Source organism: Drosophila teissieri, unplaced genomic scaffold (genome assembly GCF_016746235.2).
Source record: "Drosophila teissieri strain GT53w unplaced genomic scaffold, Prin_Dtei_1.1 Segkk35_quiver_pilon_scaf, whole genome shotgun sequence".
Lineage (NCBI taxonomy): Eukaryota > Metazoa > Arthropoda > Insecta > Diptera > Drosophilidae > Drosophila > Drosophila teissieri.
In genome coordinates this window covers 45017-65529 of record NW_025225001.1, presented here as the reverse complement: position 1 = coordinate 65529, position 20513 = coordinate 45017, and the positions used below count along the sequence as shown (strand labels likewise).

The window sequence follows — 20513 nt, the reverse complement described above, 5'->3', positions numbered from 1 at the left end:
AATTAAATGATTTTTTTCAGTAGAATAGTGGAGATACTCTATTATAAGAACAGTTAAAAAACTGTAACGTCGTTTGATTTTTGTTTTTGTTTGATTTTTATCATTTTTCATTTATTTTACCAATTTCTATCTTATTGGAAATAAATGTAAGTTTCCGTTTGCACTTCCACCAATTATGTAAACAGTATCTGATGGTGAAGGAACTCGATTACAGCGTTCTTTCTTGTTTTTTTCCTATTGTGCTTTCTAAAAACCAGCACAAAATTCAATAACTCGATTTAAGGTTGTGTAAATACTACTATGTGTTTGAAAAAATTGCATCGATTTTGATTGAAAACGCGCGTAAGTTTGATTTCTAGGCTTTGATAGTTTTTGCAAATGTCCACTGACATTGAATACCCAAATTATCTTTATTCTAGCAGACTTTCATTTTATCCAATAACTAGATAGTTTTACGATTTTTAAATTTTTTTGTTTATTGTTGAGTGGAGAATAAGAAAACAATTATTTACGAAATAATCGATAGTGAGTACACGCAGATGGTCAATGTTTTTATATATATATATGTTTTTTATACTTACAACAAAACAGTTTTTTTGTTTTACTTATGAAGTAATTTAATAATTAGAATTTAATGTCTAATGGTCGTTCGAATTTCGAAAGTAAACGTATAATCACTGGAGCTTCGCACAGCGTAGAAACATGATTTTCGGAGTTCCAAAATTGATATAAATGCAAATCACTTCTGATGTGATGTGCTGAATTAAGACATATCGGGTATTTTCTGGTTGACATATCAGTAATTCATATGTTTTGACTAGACTATAATTCACCCTGACATTATCATTAAGCGCTCGCATAAAAATAATCATATTGTAGATTTAATGTGTCATAGATGTTGAAATTTGGTATTTGCGGTTCTATACATCGGTGAGTTAATGTACCTTTCAGTAACCATATTTAAGTCAATTCATTCCCGAAACTACTTACATATTTATTATATATGTATTATTGGTGAGCCAATGTGTAATAAATGAATAACTTACTCTTAGTGATAACTTATAATATAACTAAAAACAATGAAAATTCATTTATCAGAACCCTATAAGCAATGGCCAAAGAATTGGTAATACAAGTCGCTATTTATATATTCATATTGCGGCCTTCTAGTGATGAATACAAATGCTGGGCACAATTACGCAGCACACAACCTTTTACTTTCCGCCTCGTGCGCTTAAGGACTTATATATATGCTGTTAGAAGAACCATCTAGTCATTTTTGTTCACAGATTCCTTATAATTATTTATCGAGGTAATTACCGCCTAATTTGTATAAAAAGCATTAGATGTGCAGCCTACTTAAGCTTAGCGGAATTCAAAATTGACTTTGTGATCGTAGTAGTTCGTAATGATTTTGAGGTAATGGAATATAATGGCATGTTGTATTATGTACAAGTTAACCTACACTGAAGCAGCCTTGCTAATCGTGGCTTATCGTCTGTAAAACTGCTGTCCTAGCATTTAGACCGGATGCTCCTGCATAGCCGGCAGACACTGCATTCTTGAGTGGCCGGTGTGGGTATCATATTTTGTTAGCTTTAAGTCAAAGAACATTTTGTATAAATTTCAGTTCTGATGTTTTATTGCACGCGAGTGGTCCTCCTTAGAAATAAATATAAAACTAACTCACCAAACTTTTTCTAAGAAGCCCCGCTTCTCAATAAAATACCCAATAAATAAAACATATCCCTACCCTGTAAGTGTGGTAGAAATATAAACAACTTAATAATTTACATAAACACATATGTATGTATAATTCTTTGCTATAATCATTTGTACACATGTACAAACATACATATTTATTCTTATGTTTTCAGCAATTCACCACGGATAGTGTTGAATCCGTTTTTAGAAGGTGCAATGTTGTCGCGATGCAAGCTGCTGTGGTCTTCACATAACCAAATCTTGAGGAATCAATTTATAAATTTTAAGTCGGTGTCCACATTTAAGGACATTCCCGGAGTCCATACCAAGGAGCCCAAATTATCTCCCCAACAATTTGGTTCAATACCATATGTAACTAATATAAGGAAATACAAGTATGAAGAAGGAAAGATGTATCATGGCTTTCAATGCGAACGTGTTGAACACATTTCTGAATTTGAACTTACGTCGTATACTTTCCGTTATGAGCGCACGGGTACAGAATTTTGGCATATCGACCGAAATGATTCAAACAACGTGTTTTCCATTAACTTTCGAACCACGCCTTTTGATTCTACTGGTCTACCGCATATTTTAGAGCATTTATCGTTATGCGGCTCACAAAAATATCCTGTCAGGGATCCTTTCTTTAAAATGCTTAACCGATCGGTAGCGACGCTTATGAATGCAATGACCGGTCCAGATTATACTATGTATCCTTTTTCGACAATGAATGAGATAGATTTTAGGAACTTGCAACGTATTTATTTAGATGCCGTATTCAGGTAAGATGTAAATATGATACGATATACCTTAATAACAATATATCGTAATTTCTCCTTTTCTAGGCCAAACCTGGCGTATTTAGATTTTCTACAAGAGGGCTGGAGGCTAGAAAACAGAGATATATTGGATCAACATTCCAAGCTTGTAATCAAAGGAGTTGTTTATAACGAAATGAAAGGTGCGTTTTCTGAAAACGCGCAGATATTCAGCCAGAACCTCCTCAATAATATTCTTCCTGATCACACATATCGATATGTGTCTGGCGGAAATCCATTGGAAATACCCAAGCTAGCACACAAGGATTTAGTTGAATTCCACAAAAAATATTATCACCCAAGTAATGCTCGCATATATTCCTACGGATTACATGATCCAAGTAAAACGCTTGCACTTCTCGATAATGAGTACTTATCAGATCAAAGCTGGGTTGACAACTCTTACAGTCTGATACATCAGCAAGAGCGTTGGACTCAACCTCGTTTTGTACATATATCGAGTAGACTTGATAACATGGGTGCGACAATTGATCGACAGAACCAAATGGCTATTGCACTGTTGATGTGTGATGTGACCAACATACAAGAAAGTTTTGAATTACACGTGCTATCTGAGGTACTTATTCGTGGGCCTAACTCTCCTTTTTACAAAAACCTTATAGAACCCAATTTTTCGGGTGGGTACAATCAAACCACTGGATATTCTTCTGATACTAAGGACACAACTTTTGTCGTTGGATTACAAGACCTTCGAGTTGATGACTTCAAAAAATTCATCGAAATTTTTGACAAAACTATTGTTGATTCTATCAATGGGGGATTTGATTCCCAGCATGTTGAAAGTGTTCTGCACAATCTTGAGTTGTCTTTGAAACACCAGAGCCCCCACTTCGGAAATACTTTGCTTTTCAATTCGACAGCTTTATGGAATCATGATGGCGATGTAGTCAGCAACCTCCGCGTATCGGATATGATATCGCGCCTACGAGCACGTATAAGCCAGCATAAAAACTATTTTCAAGAAAAAATAGAGGAATATTTTGCCAATAACAATCATAGACTAACATTGACTATGTCACCTGATGAGGCATATGAAGATAAATTCAAACAGGCTGAATTAGAGTTGGTAGAGCAAAAAGTAAAACTTCTTGATGAAGCTAAGTTAAAAAAAATATATAAGAGTGGACTGAAATTGGATTCATATCAAAAGGCTAAGTCAAATACTGATCTATTGCCTTGCCTGACAATGAATGATGTAAGAGATCCACCAAAATGGCCTAAGTATTTCATACAAAATGTGCAAAATGTTCGGACCCAGATTTGCAAGGTTCCGACCAATGACATTACTTATTTTAAGTGCATGTTCAATATAACAGGTCTAAGTCATAAAGAAACTCAGCTTATGCCACTTATTTGCAATATTATTAGTGCCATGGGCACCACTAACTATAATTATAGAGAGTTCGATAAACGTATCCTCTTAAAAACAGGTGGTATTGATTTAAAGTTACATTTAATTGAAGATGTAAAGGAGTCAAAAAGTTATAGTCTAAGCGTAATGATGAACACACATGCACTTAATAACAATGTTCCGGACATGTTTCGCTTGACCCAAGAGTTGTTTAAAAATGTTAAGTTTGATGACTCGGAGCGTCTTAAAATGCTTATAGAAAATTATATATCATATATATCTGTGGGAGTGGCAAGTTCCGGTCATTTGTATGCTATGTTGGGAGCAACTTCACAGGTCTGTGATGCTGGTAAGCTCAAATCCTTACTATATGGGGTAGATCATATAGACTTTATGAAAAGTTTCGTACAATCAACTAGCATGGTAGAAATTTGTGATAAATTGTCGAAAATTGTAACAAAAGTTTTTAACAAGAATAATATGCGTGGTGCCATTAACACCACACAATCTTATATGCCATCGGCTATACATAACTACGAAATATTTTTGGAGAGCCTGTCAGCATTTGAAAAAACGAAAACAAGTCGTAATATACATTTTTTTGAACCCAGCTGTCAACAATACGTGATGAACATACCAGTGAATTACTGTGCAAAAGCTTTATTCACAGTCCCATATCTCCACCAAGACCATCCAACACTTCGAGTTCTTGCAAAATTGGTATCAGCCAAATATCTATTACCTGTGATTCGTGAGCAGAATGGGGCTTACGGAGCTGGTGCGAAAATCAGCTCAGACGGGATTTTCAGTTTTTATAGTTATCGAGACCCACACTCAATTAAAACCCTCACCGCTTTCGATGAAACTTATGAATGGTTGAGGTCGAACCAAAATGTAATTGATCAACAATCTCTTTTTGAGGCAAAGCTTGGTGTGTTGCAGCAATTAGACTCTCCAATAGCTCCTGGAAATATTGGCATTGATTATTTCCTCTATGAAGTGTCACAAGAGGATTTTAATAGGTATCGTTATCGAATTCTTTCAGTAACTATTGATGACCTGCTGGGTGCTATTGAAAATTACTTCGGAAAAGAGTCCATGCATTATGGAAAATGCATTTTGGGCCCTGTGAATACAAATTTGGAGTTAGAAACTAGTCAAAAATGGATAATAAATAATTAACATTGTGTATATATAAAATATATTCATTAAACTAAATTTTTTTATCGATTTATTTCTTTTATTTACTACCAAAGGGATACATCAGAAACGCTACTGTCTACATTTTTTAATATCAATATTACTTACTGTAATAAAGAATTTCAAAATACTTTTATTTTCCTATTATTTGTCGTTTATTAGACAATAATTCAAAAACACATCTTACCGAGGTAAGATAAAAGCGACGACGTAGCCTTCCGTTAAAAAATGTTTAGATTTTTTTGTTGAAATTATTAGTGTAAAGACCCCGAAAATACACAATTGATACACGCTGAGCTTCTGTTATTGATCTGTTTTATTCGTTCTTCGGTAATACGACTTATCAATCCGGTGGTTCACAATTGACTCAATCTCCCTCTCTCGCTGCCTCATCACCGCGTCTCTACCGCTCCCGCGTCTGTGACGTCGCTGCTTGTTCCAGTAGCGTCGCTGTTTGGTACAGGTTCCCACATCCCTCCTTTATTTATGAGACGGAGCTTCAGGGGTTTCACCTTCGAAGGAGAGTTTTGAGGAGGTGCTTCCGACGGCTGGTCTTCTAGGGCCTCCTGAAAAGATGCTGGAATGGTTTGGAGAATACCCAACTCGGGCGCTGGTGCGACAGATACGTCGCCTGGAATCTTCTTTAGGTGCGCAACGTTCCTCATTAATGTTCTGCCGCCACCTGCTATCTTTACTATGTTATTATGTCTCTCTAATACCTCAAACACTGTTTGGTCAAAAGTCGGTGTTAGTTTATTTGGAAAAACTACGTTTTGTAACAACACTTTATCGCCAATCTTAATATCGATCTTCTTAGCTCCTCTCTTTTTATCCGCTGATTCTTTTCCTTTTTCTTTTTGCATGATATCTCTATCTCTTTCCGCAAAGTCTGTGAACTGTTCATTTAATGGTATTTTGTTGCGTATTATTCTATTAAACATTAATTGGGTTGGGGCAATCCCTGTGGTTCCATGGGGAGTTACATTATGCATCAGCACAAACTTTTGTATCTCCTCCTTATAGTTTTTTGAATTTGAGTAGGCAATTTTCAGCCGTTTGACTAAGGATTTATTCATGTTTTCCACCTCCCCATTAGCCTGAGGCCAGTATGGTGGGGTTTTAACTTGTTCTATGCCACATGTCTTGCAATATTCTGAGAATTCATCGCTTATATATTAACGTCCATTGTCGGTACGTAAGTATTTTGGATGGCCCAATCTACAGAATATTTCTTTCATGATTCCAATCCAATTGCTCGATGAGATCGACCGCAAAAACTTAAACTCCATATAGCAAGAAAAATAGTCTATAAAAACTAAGATGAATTCATTGTTAGGCAGGGGTCCCAACAGATCTGACGCAGCCCATATCCACGGTCCCGTAGGAAATGGATTCCTGTCCATCGGGGCTGGTCTCATTGACTGGGATACCAGGAGGCAGTCTCTGCACGTTTTAACGAATTCTTCAGCATCTCTGTCGATCAACGGCCACCATACCTTGGATCTTAAGCGGCGTTTCATAGCTGATTCTCCTGGGTGTCCTTCATGTGCCAATTCAAGTACCCGTTTGCGAAGAGTTGTTGGGATTGCAATGCGATTTCCTCTCAGTAGAAGAGGTCCTATGGTCGACAATTCAGATCGAAATGGATATAATTTCGTTGATGTTTTTCGTTCCCAGGAGTCGTTCTCTAGACTGTGTATAGCATCGACAACTTCTTCGTCTCACAATGAAGATTCAGCGATCTCGGAGATGGTCACTGACTTCTGAATAGCGCTTTCCACTACTCGCAAGATGCCTACTCCATTCTATTGGATGGCAAAGTCGGGACAATACATCAGATATATTTTCCTTTCCGGTTTTATAGATTACTTTAAAGTTGTATGATTGAAGGCATAGTAACCATCTCTCAATACGAGCCGGAGGCTTCGATGTCGGTTTGAAGATAGCCTCTAAGGGTTTATGATCTGTTACCAGCTCGAAATGTAGACCAGCTATGTAATAGTAGAATTTCTCTACTCCCTTTCTCCGTTTGAGAGTAGCGCCTTTCAACCTCAGACAGGGCTTTGCTGGCAAATGAAATAATCAACGGATCGCCATCCATATCAAACTGCAGAAGGCCCGATCCAAGAGCTACAGGACTAGCGTCCGCTATTAAGCGGGTCTTTGGGTTAAAATAGGCAAGATTAGGAACATGTGCTAAATGACATTTTAAGTTTTGAAAAGCCTTTTCCTCGGTATCACCCCATTGAAATTTGTCTTTTCAAAGTAATTGGCGTAGGGGTTCCGCGTTCTCGGCCAAATCAGGAATAAATTTCCCAACATAGGTAATGAGACCGAGAAAACTGCGGGTTTCTTCCTTATTCTTGGGGACTCTAAAAGAATTAGTAACCTCTATCTTCTCGGGGTCAACTTCAATTCCCGAGTCGGACAAAATGTGCCCCTAGAATTTTAGCCTTTTTGTTTTCTAAGTGCACTTTTGTTTGTTTACCAAAACATTATTGTCGTTAAACACTTTGCAAACTGATTTTACTGTTTCGTCATGTTCGGGTTTATTGGCCCCAAAAATGATCACGTCATCAATGTAATTCATGGCATTCGGGAATGCAGCTAGCAGTTGTTCCTGCCGGCGCTGAAAAATCTCAGGAGCCGAATTCACCCCAAACATCAATCTTTTATATCGGAAGAGCCCCTTTGACGTTATAAACGTTGTAATCTCCCTTTTAGACTCTTCCAATTCCAATTGGTGATAGGCATCCTTAAGATCAAGGCGGGAGAAGAACTTCGCGTCTTTTAACTTTGTCATAAAGGATTCAAAAATGGGTAAAGGGTAGTTCTCTCGCTGAATTGCCCTATTTGCCAATCGCATATCCACGCATAGCCGAATGTCTCCATTCTCTTTAAATGCCAGTACGATGGGAGAGATCCATGAACTTGGACCCATAACTGGTTCGATTATGTCACGTTTAAGGGCTTCCTCCAGCTTAGCATGAACTTTCTCCTCTAAAGCTACCGGAATTCTTCTTACCGGCACCGGTCTAATCTCGGGATCTGTGCACAGCTTTACTTTGACGCCTTTCCACTTCGGGAACGGTGTAGGCTCTTCAATGCGGTTGACATTCAAACCCAGGCAAATGACATTGAGTTTTATAGCTGTGTCTCACCCCAATAATGATTGTCGACCATTTTTTATAACGTAAAATGTCGCAATCACTTCATTATCTCTTCCAGCCGAAATGGGTGCCTCAAAAACACGAATTACCTCAAGCAATTGTTCAGAAGCATAGCCTCGAAACTGTTTTTCAGAATGTGATCTTTCATTGAATATTATAGTGCCTTTCTTTTGTAGCAGTTGCCAATCCGAGCTGCTGATGAGGTTGAATCTGGATCCTGAGTCAATGACTCGGGGAATTTTCTGGCCTCCTACCCGGCAGTATATAAGCTCTTCTTCCTTATCACTTGCTATTTTGAAACAGTTTGTGTTATCCTTTTCCAATTTGGGTTCTGTGTTCTCGCCCTCCACAGAACGAACATTCGTCTTACGTTTCTTAACATTTTCAAAATTAGACTGAGAGTTCCGTTTCTTAAGGATGGTTCTACACTTTCGGGAAAAATTACCAATTTTTGAACTTTTGTTCAAGGCACTTCGCTTGCCTTGCTGGGCATGATGAGTCATAACTAGCGTGACCAAAACGTCCGCATCTTGAACATTCATCTTGTGGCTTTGTCTTCCGAGTAAAAATTTTTCGAATTGCGTCGACATCGGATTTTGACACTCAGACTGTTTATTAATCTGCTCTTCAACTTGGCATACTTCAATTATTTCATCTAGTGAATATTCTTTGGCCAGAAGTTTTTTCTTTAACTCTATAGGGGCCCACGAGTCAATTATTTTATCTTTGAGGCAAATCTGCTCTATCTCGGTTTTAGATTCTCCAAATGAGCATTAATACATTTGTTGGCGTAACCGCAAAACAAATTTTGAAAAATCTTCATTTTCCAACGGAGCCAAGCTCCGAAATAAATGCCTCTCAAATGTAGAGTTTTGTTTAGGGGAGAAGTAGGTGTTCAGCTTGTCAATTAAAATCTGAAACACATCAATTCCCTCTGCTCCATCAACGATAGCATCTGGCAAGAAAAACGCACTCCTCCAATATGTAACAGTTTATTCCTCTTTTGCCTTGGCGATTTTATGTTCTCGACTTCGAGAAATATATCAAACGCTCGTAACCATTTTCCCCATTCGGTTCGCAGAATTTATTTCTCTAGGCCTTCACATAAGAATGGTTTCAAATTGTGCTCAGCCATGTTTCATTTGCAATCTAAAATTCAAAAGAGAATATATATATAATTACATTTTTCCCTTCTAAGACCAACATTTTGTTGATCTAGCTTTGGCTTGTATCATTTATAAGCATTTATGTATAAGTTACTCGGCCATTTATATTTTCTAAATATGTCAAGTGAACACAGCGAACGCAGAGAATTCTCTTCACGCGCACAACCTTTTATTTTAAACAGCTTCACTAAGCATCTAAGTTAAGTAAAACATTAATTAATTGTTTCACAAGAAGGTAATTCGGACTCGAGGTCCGGTTTTATTTGAATAAAAATTAGAACTGAACTTGGTTTACAATTTTTGGTGATATTTATGCCTCTGCCTGTCGGTGTCAACTCCGTCGCTGCCTCTGCCCGCGTCGGTGCTTTTGGTTGCCGTCAGCGCTCCAGCGGGAAGCGCTCCAGACGCTGATCTTGCAATTTTCTGTTATTGCAGCTGCACGGCCGGATGCGCGTGCAAGCCTTGGCTATTTGTTGTTTTAAAGTCCTCTGGTGTTAACTTCTATTCACCGTTATTTGGTTTCTTCGTTTCTTTTCATTTTCTTTTGCATGTAAATACTTATTTTATGTTGGACTTTAGATTTTAACTTATTGTTCCTCCGACTGTACACTTTTTGAACACATATATATATAATTTCTGTTTTCCTGTATGTATGTGTATTTAGTTGGATATTAACCACCAAGAAGAATATTTTTACAGGAGTCTTATGCGCTTGCTGTTTGCACTGTTTGCTATTTTCATTTATTCGCCTGTTATTTATTTAGCACACGACGTTTATAATATAATAGTAATAATTTACCTCGTCGCCAATGTAAAGACCCCGAAAATACACAATTTATACACGCTGAGCTTCTGTTATTGATCTATTTTATTCGTTCTTCGGTAATACGACTTATCAATCCGGTGGTTCACAATTGACTCAATCTCCCTCTCTCGCTGCCCACTCATCACCGCGTCTCTCCCGCTCCCGCGTCTGTGACGTCGCTGCTTGTTCCAGTAGCGTCGCTGTTTGGTACAGGTTCCCACAATTAGTATTTTAATATCAAGTTTATTACAAATAACTAGTTTATAGCATCAAAAAATTACATATGGTATTGAAATAATAGTTTGATTAATACATGTATTACGAAAACAGTCACAAAACAAAAAAAAAGCGTGGGAAGGACTTAAAGTTGGAAATAACAAGAAGAAGAGTATACTAGATTCGTTGAAAAAATGTTTCGAACCCTATAAAGTAAACATATTTTTGATCAGGATCAGTAGCCGAGTAGATCAGGCCATGCCCGTCCCTATAATCTCGAAAAGTTTAAAGGCTAGAAAGTTGAGGTAAGGCATGCAAATTCCAGAGACAAACAGTTGCGAAAAAAATAATAGCATATTTTATTCTCGATCAAATAAATTCAGGTTACGGTACCGTTATTACGAAATACCGATTCTTCGCCTAAATCTGGGTATTTCCCCTATCAGAATATGATGAAAATTTTTGGATTTGACCATACCTTTTTTTTTTTTGCGGCGAGGTCTAAATTTTTTGTTAAATATTTGATACTTGGAGGTATGTATTGGTTGAAAAGCTAATGGTTATACAACTTGACATTTGTATTTCTATTTCCAACATTATTTTTGAAAACGTACGTTGAATAATGATTAAAATGGGACGTGGAAAGCTTTGCAATTCAGATAAACGTAACATGATGAAAAAATAATTTCTGATGGAAAATCATACAGAAATATTGGTCAAATCCTTCAATGTTCGAACAAAATGCTTCTTATTGCAATCACCTACAATGAGAAGATTGAAACACGTGGAAGAAAACCATCACTGGGCACCCATCACGTCAAAAGGCTAGTGCGCGAGACCAAGAAGGGTCCATTTAAAGCTGCTAACGAAACACGAAGAAACACGAAACACGAAAACACGAAGGATCCCGTATAATGGTATGGGCTTGTTTTTCGTTCTATGGAGTTCGGCCCATACGTTGGATCAAAACATCATGGATTAATATGTGTATGTGGATATTTTGGAGATGTCAATATTTACTAGACTGTACATTTTGGTCACGTCTGTGGTGACGGCGTACCGATAAAGCCTAGATTTCAGCAGCATTAAATGTACATCTTCCTAAATAGTCGGACCATCGAGTATTAACTCTGTCTATAGCAGCAAACTTAGCCAACATTGATTTCTTATATATATAGTGACATATTCACATAGCCAGCATTTAAGAATATGCTGAATATCAGATCCCACGAAATCCCAATTTAATATAGTGACATATTCACATAGCCAGTACATGTGAATATGCTGAATATGCAGATCCCACGATATAAACACTTGCACCCGGAGTAAGCGATGCCGCTCTCCCTACATTCAAACACATACTACCACAAGCGGGAGAGCTTGCTCCTATCCCGAATAAATGTAAACTAAGGGCCTCATAAGAAATATTTTGTATCACCTGAATCAGTCTTAAGCTGAGAGTTAATAAATAAAGTCTTGAAAAATACTTTTCTTCGATCTTTTTATTTAATATTCTTAGCGTTGTCTTTAGTCAGCGGGACGAGACATTAATTCGGCTCAGTGTAATTAAAAACATTTTACTGGCGCAGTCGGTAGGATACAAAAAGTATCCGAAAAAAAGAACGTCGATTGGAAAATAAATTTAATTTTATAATCCGGTTTTCGAAAAATATCCCAACGCGATACGCAAAATCTTTTCAACTTGGATTATAATTCCAATTCGGTTGTCCAAAAAACAAAGTGGAAGTGAAACAAAAACTAAACAAAACCATTAAGTCCAAAGGCAACTAGAAGTTAAAACCAATACAATGAACAAATTTAAATTTAATTTAAACAAACTTTGACTCTTAAATAATTAAAAACAAAAATAATAAAAATAAAAATAAACCAAATAAATATTATTTTTGTGTACTGAAACAAACTTAAAAAGTTACAACAAACAAATTTAAATTTAATTTAAACAAACTTTGACTCTTAAATAATTAAAATCAAAAATAATAAAAATAAAAATAAACCAAATAAATATTATTTTTGTGTACTGAAACAAACTTAAAAAGTTACAACAAACAAATTTAAATTTAATTTAAACAACCTTATACTCTTCAATAAGTAAAAACAAAACAAAAAATAAATAAAACCAAATAAATATTTTTTTTGTTGTGTACTTAAACAAAATTTAAATTTACAATAACAATGTCGCAACCAAATATTGCCGCACCCCAAATCGTGGCACTAAGCGATAACAACCTTGCCGAAGCCCGTCGGCAACTAAAAGATGTCATGCCATTCAAAGGAGATCCAGAAACCCTCTACACCTTTTTCAGCAGAGTGGACTACGTAATTTCACTCTACCCAACTAGTGATGTGCGACAACAGAGGATCCTACTTGGAGCCATCGAAAGGAACTTGGACGGCCAAGTAACAAGATCTTTGGGGCTTCCGAACATCGAAGATTGGCCCACCCTCAAATCTAGACTCATCGCAGAATTTAAACCCCAAACACCGAACTACAAACTAACAAACGAACTTCCGGGAGACACCTTACAGAGGAAACCTAAGAGCATTCTGCGAAGAAGCAGAAAGACGACGTCAATTGCTGATTTCAAAATTACACCTAGAAGGTAACCATTCGGATTTTTTAATTTATGTTCAGGCTATTAGAGACTCTATCAAAATACTAATAAGAAAACTACCAATACAATTATTTACTATTTTGGTTCATCATGATATTGCAGACTTAAGATCTTTAATTACTATTGCACAAAATGAGGGAATTTATGAAGAACATATTAATTTTGAACTGAATAAAAATCCTGAAAATCGGAATAAAAACTCAAATCCTAATCAGAATTCTAAAACACACAAATTTAATACTAATAATACCCAAACTCAATATCGACCAAGGCATCCACAATATCCTCAACCCTTCCAACCTAATTTTAATCAATACATGCAACAATTTAGACCCACCTATACCCAGCAGATACCCGACAACCAACCTACATATGTGGCACGCACCTAATTATTTTGGACCGAACCCATACATGAACCCACAACCAATTATTCACAAAACCCCTTTTCCACAACATTCCAATAAAACCCAAAATCCTCAAACAGCAAATTTTAGAGGAAACACAAACCCTCAACTACAACAACCCTCCACATCTAAAAATACTTACTATCCAATTACCAAACGACTAAGACCATCGGACAGCGAACCAACCAAAATGTCGATTGACGAATCGAGATTTCAAGACGCACACGAATACGAACAGTTTCAACCAAATTATTATGAACAGCAGTATTATGACCTCAATCAATACCATGGGTTCGTTAATGAAGACCAAAAATATGTACAACCCGTCCAAATTAATGACAAACAAAATCCAAACGAAAATTTTCGGTTAACAGCCCCGGACAACACGAATACATAGAAATAGCATACAAAGGTTGCACCTACAAATGCCTTATAGATACAGGATCCACAATAAATATGATCAATAGAAATATATTTTGTCTTCCTATTCAAAATACTAGATGTGAAGTTGTAACATCAAATGGCTCAATTACGTTGAACAATTTGGTTATGTTACCCAAAAATAGTATTTTTAAAACAAATGAACCATTTTATGTACACAATTTTTCTAATAATTACGATATGTTAATTGGCAGAAAATTGTTGAAAAATTAAATTAATCATTTATAAATTACAAAAATGCTACAGTTACCTTGAAAGTTAGTTGAAAGGTTTATTAAATAAATTTAAAAGTCTTCAATATAAAGAAGGAGACAAGCTAAAATTTACAAATACCATTAAACACGTATTAAACACAATACACAACTCCCCAATTTATTCAAAACACTTGCTCAAACGCACGAAATTGAAGTCGAAACCCAAGTACAGGAAATGCTTAATCAGGGTTTAATTAGTACCAAAAAAAACGGATGCTTCTGGCAAAATTAAATATAGAGTAGTAATTGATTACAGAAAAATCAATGAAATAACTATTCCCGACAGATACCCAATACCGAACATGGACGAAATCCTTGGTAAATTAGGAAAATGTCAATATTTTACAACTATAGATTTGGCAAAAGGGTTTCATCAAATCGAAATGGACCCAGAATCAATATCTAAAACTGCATTTTCCACCAAAAGCGGTCATTACAAATACCTTCGAATGCCATTTGGCCTTAGAAATGCACCCGCTACTTTTCAAAGGTGCATGAATAACATCCTTCGACCGTTGCTTAACAAACACTGCTTAGTGTATCTGGATGATATTATAATTTTTTCAACATCTCTTACCGAGCATTTACATTCAATACAATTAGTTTTTTCAAAACTTGCTGAAGCCAATTTAAAATTGCAATTAGATAAATGCGAATTTTTAAAAAAAGAAGCTAATTTTCTTGGTCATATCGTCACACCTAACGGTATAAAACCAAACCCTCTAAAAGTTAAAGCCATAGATTCGTATCCAATTCCAACAAAAGTAAAAGAGATCAGAGCTTTCCTTGGATTAACCGGTTATTACCGTAAATTTATCCCAAATTACGCAGACATAGCAAAACCAATGACCAAATGTTTAAAAAAAGGAGCAAAAATAGACGTACAAGATCTTGACTACATAGAAGCATTCAAAAAACTTAAAGCTCTAATAATTAGAGAACCAATTCTCCAACTTCCCGATTTCGAAAAAAATGTATTTTAACCACAGATGCCAGTAATTTAGCCCTTGGGGCAGTACTTTCTCAAAATGGTCATCCTATATCCTTCATTAGCAGAACACTTAATGAACACGAATTAAATTACAGTGCTATCGAAAAGGAATTACTAGCCATAGTTTGGGCCAATAAAACTTTTCGACATTATCTACTAGGACGACACTTTCTCATTGCTAGTGATCATCAACCTCTTAGATGGCTACATACCTTAAAGGAACCGAATGCTAAGTTACAAAGATGGAGAGCTAAATTAAACGAATACCAATTTAAAATCGATTATTTTAAAAGGAAGGAAAATTCAGTTGCTGACGCCTTTATCAAGAATTAAAATTGAAGAAAATCATCATAGCGAAGTAACTCAACATAGTGCAGAAGAAGACAATAGCAATCTCATTCATTTAACAGAAAAACCAATTAACTATTTCAAAAAACAAATCATTTTTATTAAATCCGATAAAAATAAAATAGAGAATTCAACAATATTCTGTAACTCCATTACCACAATTCAATATGATTTAATGACATTCGAAAACGCTAAACAAATTTTACTTGATCATTTTATTCATAGAAACATAACCATTTATATTGAGAGCGATGTAGATTTTGAAATTATCCAAAGAGCACACAGAGAGAAATTAATAATACCACCTACACTAAAGTAATTCGCAGTCTCTTCCTATTAAAGAATGTTGGTTCATACGCCGAATTTAAAAAAATCATACTTCAATCACATGAAAAACTTTTACATCCAGGTATTCAGAAAATGACAAAATTATTTAAAGAAAATCACTTCTTTCCAAATAGTCAACTACTAATTCAGAATATAATAAACGAATGCAGCATATGCAATTTGGCTAAAACAGACATAGAAACACTAAAATGCCTTTTAAAATTACACCTAATCCCGAACATTGTCGAGACAAATTTATGGTAGATATTTATTCATCTGAGGGAAAACATTACATCAGTTGTATTGATATTTATTCTAAATTCGCTACACTCGAGCAAATTAAAACAAAGGACTGGATAGAATGCAGAAACGCATTAATGCGCATTTTTAATCAGTTAGGTAAACCCAAATTACTAAAGGCAGACAGAGACGGAGCTTTCTCTAGCTTGACTCTAAAGCGATGGCTCGAATCCGAAGGAATCGAATTGCAACTTAATACGGCAAAAAACGGAGTAGCAGACGTCGAAAGATTACATAAGACAATAAATGAAAAAATCCGTATAATCAATTCATCTGATGATGAAGAAGTAAAATTAAGCAAGATAGAAACAATCCTTTACACATACAACCATAAAATTAAACATGAGACAACTGGACAAACACCTGCTCAAATTTTCTTATACGCTGGTCATCCGATATTAGACACTCAAAAAATAAAAGAAATGAAAATAAATAAAATAAATAACGATCGACAGGAATTTAACATTGACACTAAATACAGAAAAGGTCCCATTCAAAAGGGTAAATTAGAAAATCCATTTAAAGAAAATAAAAATGTAGAAAAAATAGATGATGACCATTACAAAATTACTAATCGAAATAGAGAAATCAAATACTACAAAACACAATTTAAGAAACAAAAAAAAACTAATACCGTCAAACTTCCACAGGAACCTTGTGTATAATGATGTTGCTTCTATTATTCACCACGGGCCATACTCAACAAATTCAAATAACCAACCCAGATTCCGACCTTGGCTATTTACTCTTTTCAAGTAATCCAATTCAAATACCGCTAGCATATGAACATCACTGTCTAAGAATTAATTTAACGGAAATCAATGCAATCACAAAATCTTTTGGTAACAAAATCTCAGACTCACCTAAAATGAAATATTTGTATGTCGGAGAAGGAAATGTTATTTTGAAATGAGCGCCTTATCGATGGTTAACTTGCTAACGATACTAATCGATAGGACGGTTTGTATTTGGTTGTGAGATCTTGACATACAAAAAGATCGAGTGTGGCCCTAGTTTAGCGTGGTTGTTCTTCTTAGGAAAAAAAAGTTGGGAAGAAACACACAAGCAGCGGAAGAACAATTGGAAAAGCTATCAAGGGACTCGCTACACAATCATAGAACAACTTTTAGCGCTCCGACATCAGAAGTGGGATTGTACTTTCGTCTACTAATCATGGAAGACCAACTGCGCATCTTGATGGAGCAACAAAGCCAAAGTTTCCTGGAATTGGCAAAAACTCTGCAAGCGTCGGTACGAGAACAGGCACAAACTTGCGTCGTCACATTGCCGAAATTTAACGCCGACATTCCTGGCGCCGACGCTACTCAATGGTGTGCTACGGTTGACATTATTTTGGTTGAAAAACCGCTGGAAGGCAGTGCTCTAATATTGGCCTTAACAAAATCGTTGGAAGGAAGCGCGTCCCAATGGCTTTCTGAAGTGTGCTACGCAGGCGTGACTTGGCCGGAATTGAAACAGTTATTTCAACAACGCTATGCAAATACTGAAACGCCAGCCGCCATGTTTTTGCAGTTATTAAACAGTCGCCCCGGCAACAGTGAATGCCTTGCGATATACGCTAGTCGCATGGTGACTTCGCTTGTTAACAAGTGGAAGGGCTTGGATGCTGAGAGGATTGCGGTGTCCGTGGTTTTGGGACATTTGGCCAACTTTGACCGCCGAGTGCAAAGAATTGCATACACTGCCGAGATCAAAAATAGACGTGACCTACAGGCTGAGTTGCAGGTCTTCGCTTTTGACAAGCGCACACATCATTCTGGAAATGAGGAATCTGGAGCAAAGCGAGCTAAGTTGGCGTCACTGAAGTGCCATCTTTGCGGAAAGATGGGGCACAAAATGATTGATTGCCGAAACAAGAAGCAGAGCGCCGGTATGTCGAGACAGGATCAACGAGGAAGCCAACCATTTCAGCAGCATTTTAAAGACAATATAACTTGCTATCGTTGCCGAGAGCAAGGTCATATAGCCTCACAATGCCCTAAAAATATGCCAGGCGGTGGAGCTGGATTGCGGAACGAAAAGAGAGCTGAGCTGTGCGTGGTGGATGAACCGAAGACAAGTATGCTGTTACGAGGTGAGGACTTTCCAATCTTTTTCGATTCTGGAGCAGAGTGCTCTTTGGTTAAAGAGAGTTTTGCAGAGAAGCTAAGCGGTAGAAAAGTAAATAACGTAGTTAGCTTAAAAGGTATCGGAAATGCAAATGTTTGTAGTACAATGCAGATTGATAACAATATTCTTATTAATGGAAATAGTTTAAATGTAACATTTCATGTTGTACCCGATGACTGTATGTCCAATAATATTGTACTGGGACGAGAAGTGTTGGCTCAGGGATATGCTGCAGTAGTATCTTGTAAAGGGGTTGAAATAATTAAGGATGAAACAAAAATTGTTAAAACGTGCTCTAAATTCATAGACAACTCATTTGATATAATAGAAAGCAATGTAAATGGAGAAAACAAAAACGAAATAATAACATTGTTAAAATCCTACTCAGATTCTTTTATACAGGGTACGTCTCAGACTCGCGTCAATTCTGGTGAAATGCAAATTCGATTGATTGATCAGACCAAAACGGTACAGAGAAGACCATATAGATTGAGTCCCAGCGAGAGAGATATAGTTCGACAAAAAGTTCAAGAATTGTTAGATTGCAAGGTTATCAGACCGAGTAGCTGCCCTTTTGCGAGCCCTGTTCTATTGGTGAAGAAGAAGAATGGATCAGCCAGACTTTGCGTGGATTATAGAGAATTGAATTCCAATACAGTTGCCGACAAGTTTCCCTTGCCTTTAATATCTGATCAGATAGCCAGGCTGCGCGGTGCTAAGTTTTTCACCTGCTTAGACATGGCAAGTGGATATTACCAAGTTCCTATGCATCCGAACTCTGTCGAATATACGGCATTCGTCACCCCTGATGGACAGTACGAGTTCCTGTCGATGCCATTCGGACTCAAGAATGCACCGTCAGTTTTTCAAAGAGCAGTCATAAAGGCCTTGGGTGATCTCGCCTATTCGTATGTCATTGTGTATATGGACGACATAATGATTGTAGCTCCAACCAAGGAATTGGCACTTGAAAGACTAAAAATTGTTTTGGATATTTTATCAAAGGCTGGATTCTCATTTAATGTTGAAAAATGTTTCTTTTTACGGACTTTTGTCCAATATTTAGGATTTGAAGTACGAGCAGGGGAGATTAGCCCAAATAATCGCAAAGTAGAATCTCTGAATGCTTTGCCCCCTCCGAGGTCTGTAACAACATTGAGACAGTTTATTGGGCTAGCATCGTACTTTCGACAGTTTGTTCCCGGAATTTCTCAGCTAATGAAGCCTTTATATTTGCTCACCTCAGAGAAAAATAAGTTTGAGTGGAATACAGAACACGAGGCAATTCGAAGAAAAATTATTCACATTCTTACAAATAAACCTGTCTTAATTATCTTTGACCCGCAGTATCCAATCGAATTGCATACCGATGCCAGTGCAATCGGATATGGTGCTATACTCTTACACAGAATTGAAAATAAACCGTATGTAGTGGAATATTATAGCAAGACAACAAGTGTATGTGAATCCAAATATACCTCATATAAGTTGGAAACACTTGACGTGGTTAATGCTGTTAAGCATTTTCGGCACTACTTACATGGCAGAAAGTTTGTAATATTCACTGACTGTAATTCGTTAAAATCATCACGAAATAAGATTGAGTTGTTGCCTAGAGTCTATCGCTGGTGGGCTTATTTGCAGTCCGTGCAGAGTTTCCAAATCATCCTCTGGGAAAGTACAAATGGAATTACATCCTATCCCAAAATAAACGTTCCATGGCATACTATCCACATAGACATAACAGGCAAGCTTAGTGGTAAAAGCGATCGTAAGGAATATGTAATTGTACAGATCGATGCATTTACCAAGTACGTTTATCTTTACCACACTTTCACATTAAGTGCAGAAAGTTGTGTAATGGCGTTGAAATCATCAATTTCTTTGTTTGGAGTCCCTATTCGTATTGTGGCTGATCAGGGAAGAAGTTTCACAGGTGCCAAGTTTGTTGAATTTTGCTCTTCCCAAAACATAAAACTACATTTGATAGCAACAGGAGCAAGCCGAGGTAATGGCCAGGTTGAGAGGGTTATGAGTACCTTAAAAAATTTATTGACAGCTGTTGAAACAAGTTCTAGATCTTGGCAAGAGGCATTGGGTGACGTGCAATTAGCTATTAATTGTACTGCTAATAAGATAACCAAAGCGAGCCCGTTAGAATTATTAATGGGAAAGGTTGCTCGTCCTTTAGGTCTTGTTCCAATTCATGATCCAGAAACAGAAATAGATCT

The 20513-nt window shown here is 36.6% G+C and overlaps 1 protein-coding gene across 2 annotated transcripts; it reads left to right on the top strand.

Moving 5' to 3' along the window:
• The first annotated feature begins 324 nt into the window (after positions 1–324).
• Positions 325–5127, top strand: LOC122625646 (presequence protease, mitochondrial). Of its 2 annotated transcripts, none has more exons than XM_043805748.1 (3): positions 325–342; positions 1878–2489; positions 2553–5127. In XM_043805748.1, exons 2-3 carry the CDS (start codon positions 1921–1923, stop codon positions 5077–5079), a joined length of 3096 nt encoding a protein of 1031 aa, XP_043661683.1. In that variant the 5' UTR covers positions 325–342; positions 1878–1920; the 3' UTR covers positions 5080–5127. The 2 variants fall into 2 exon arrangements, with proteins under 2 accessions (XP_043661683.1, XP_043661681.1); XM_043805746.1 differs by lacking the exon at positions 325–342 and adding an exon at positions 774–930.
• The last annotated feature ends 15386 nt before the right edge of the window (positions 5128–20513 follow it).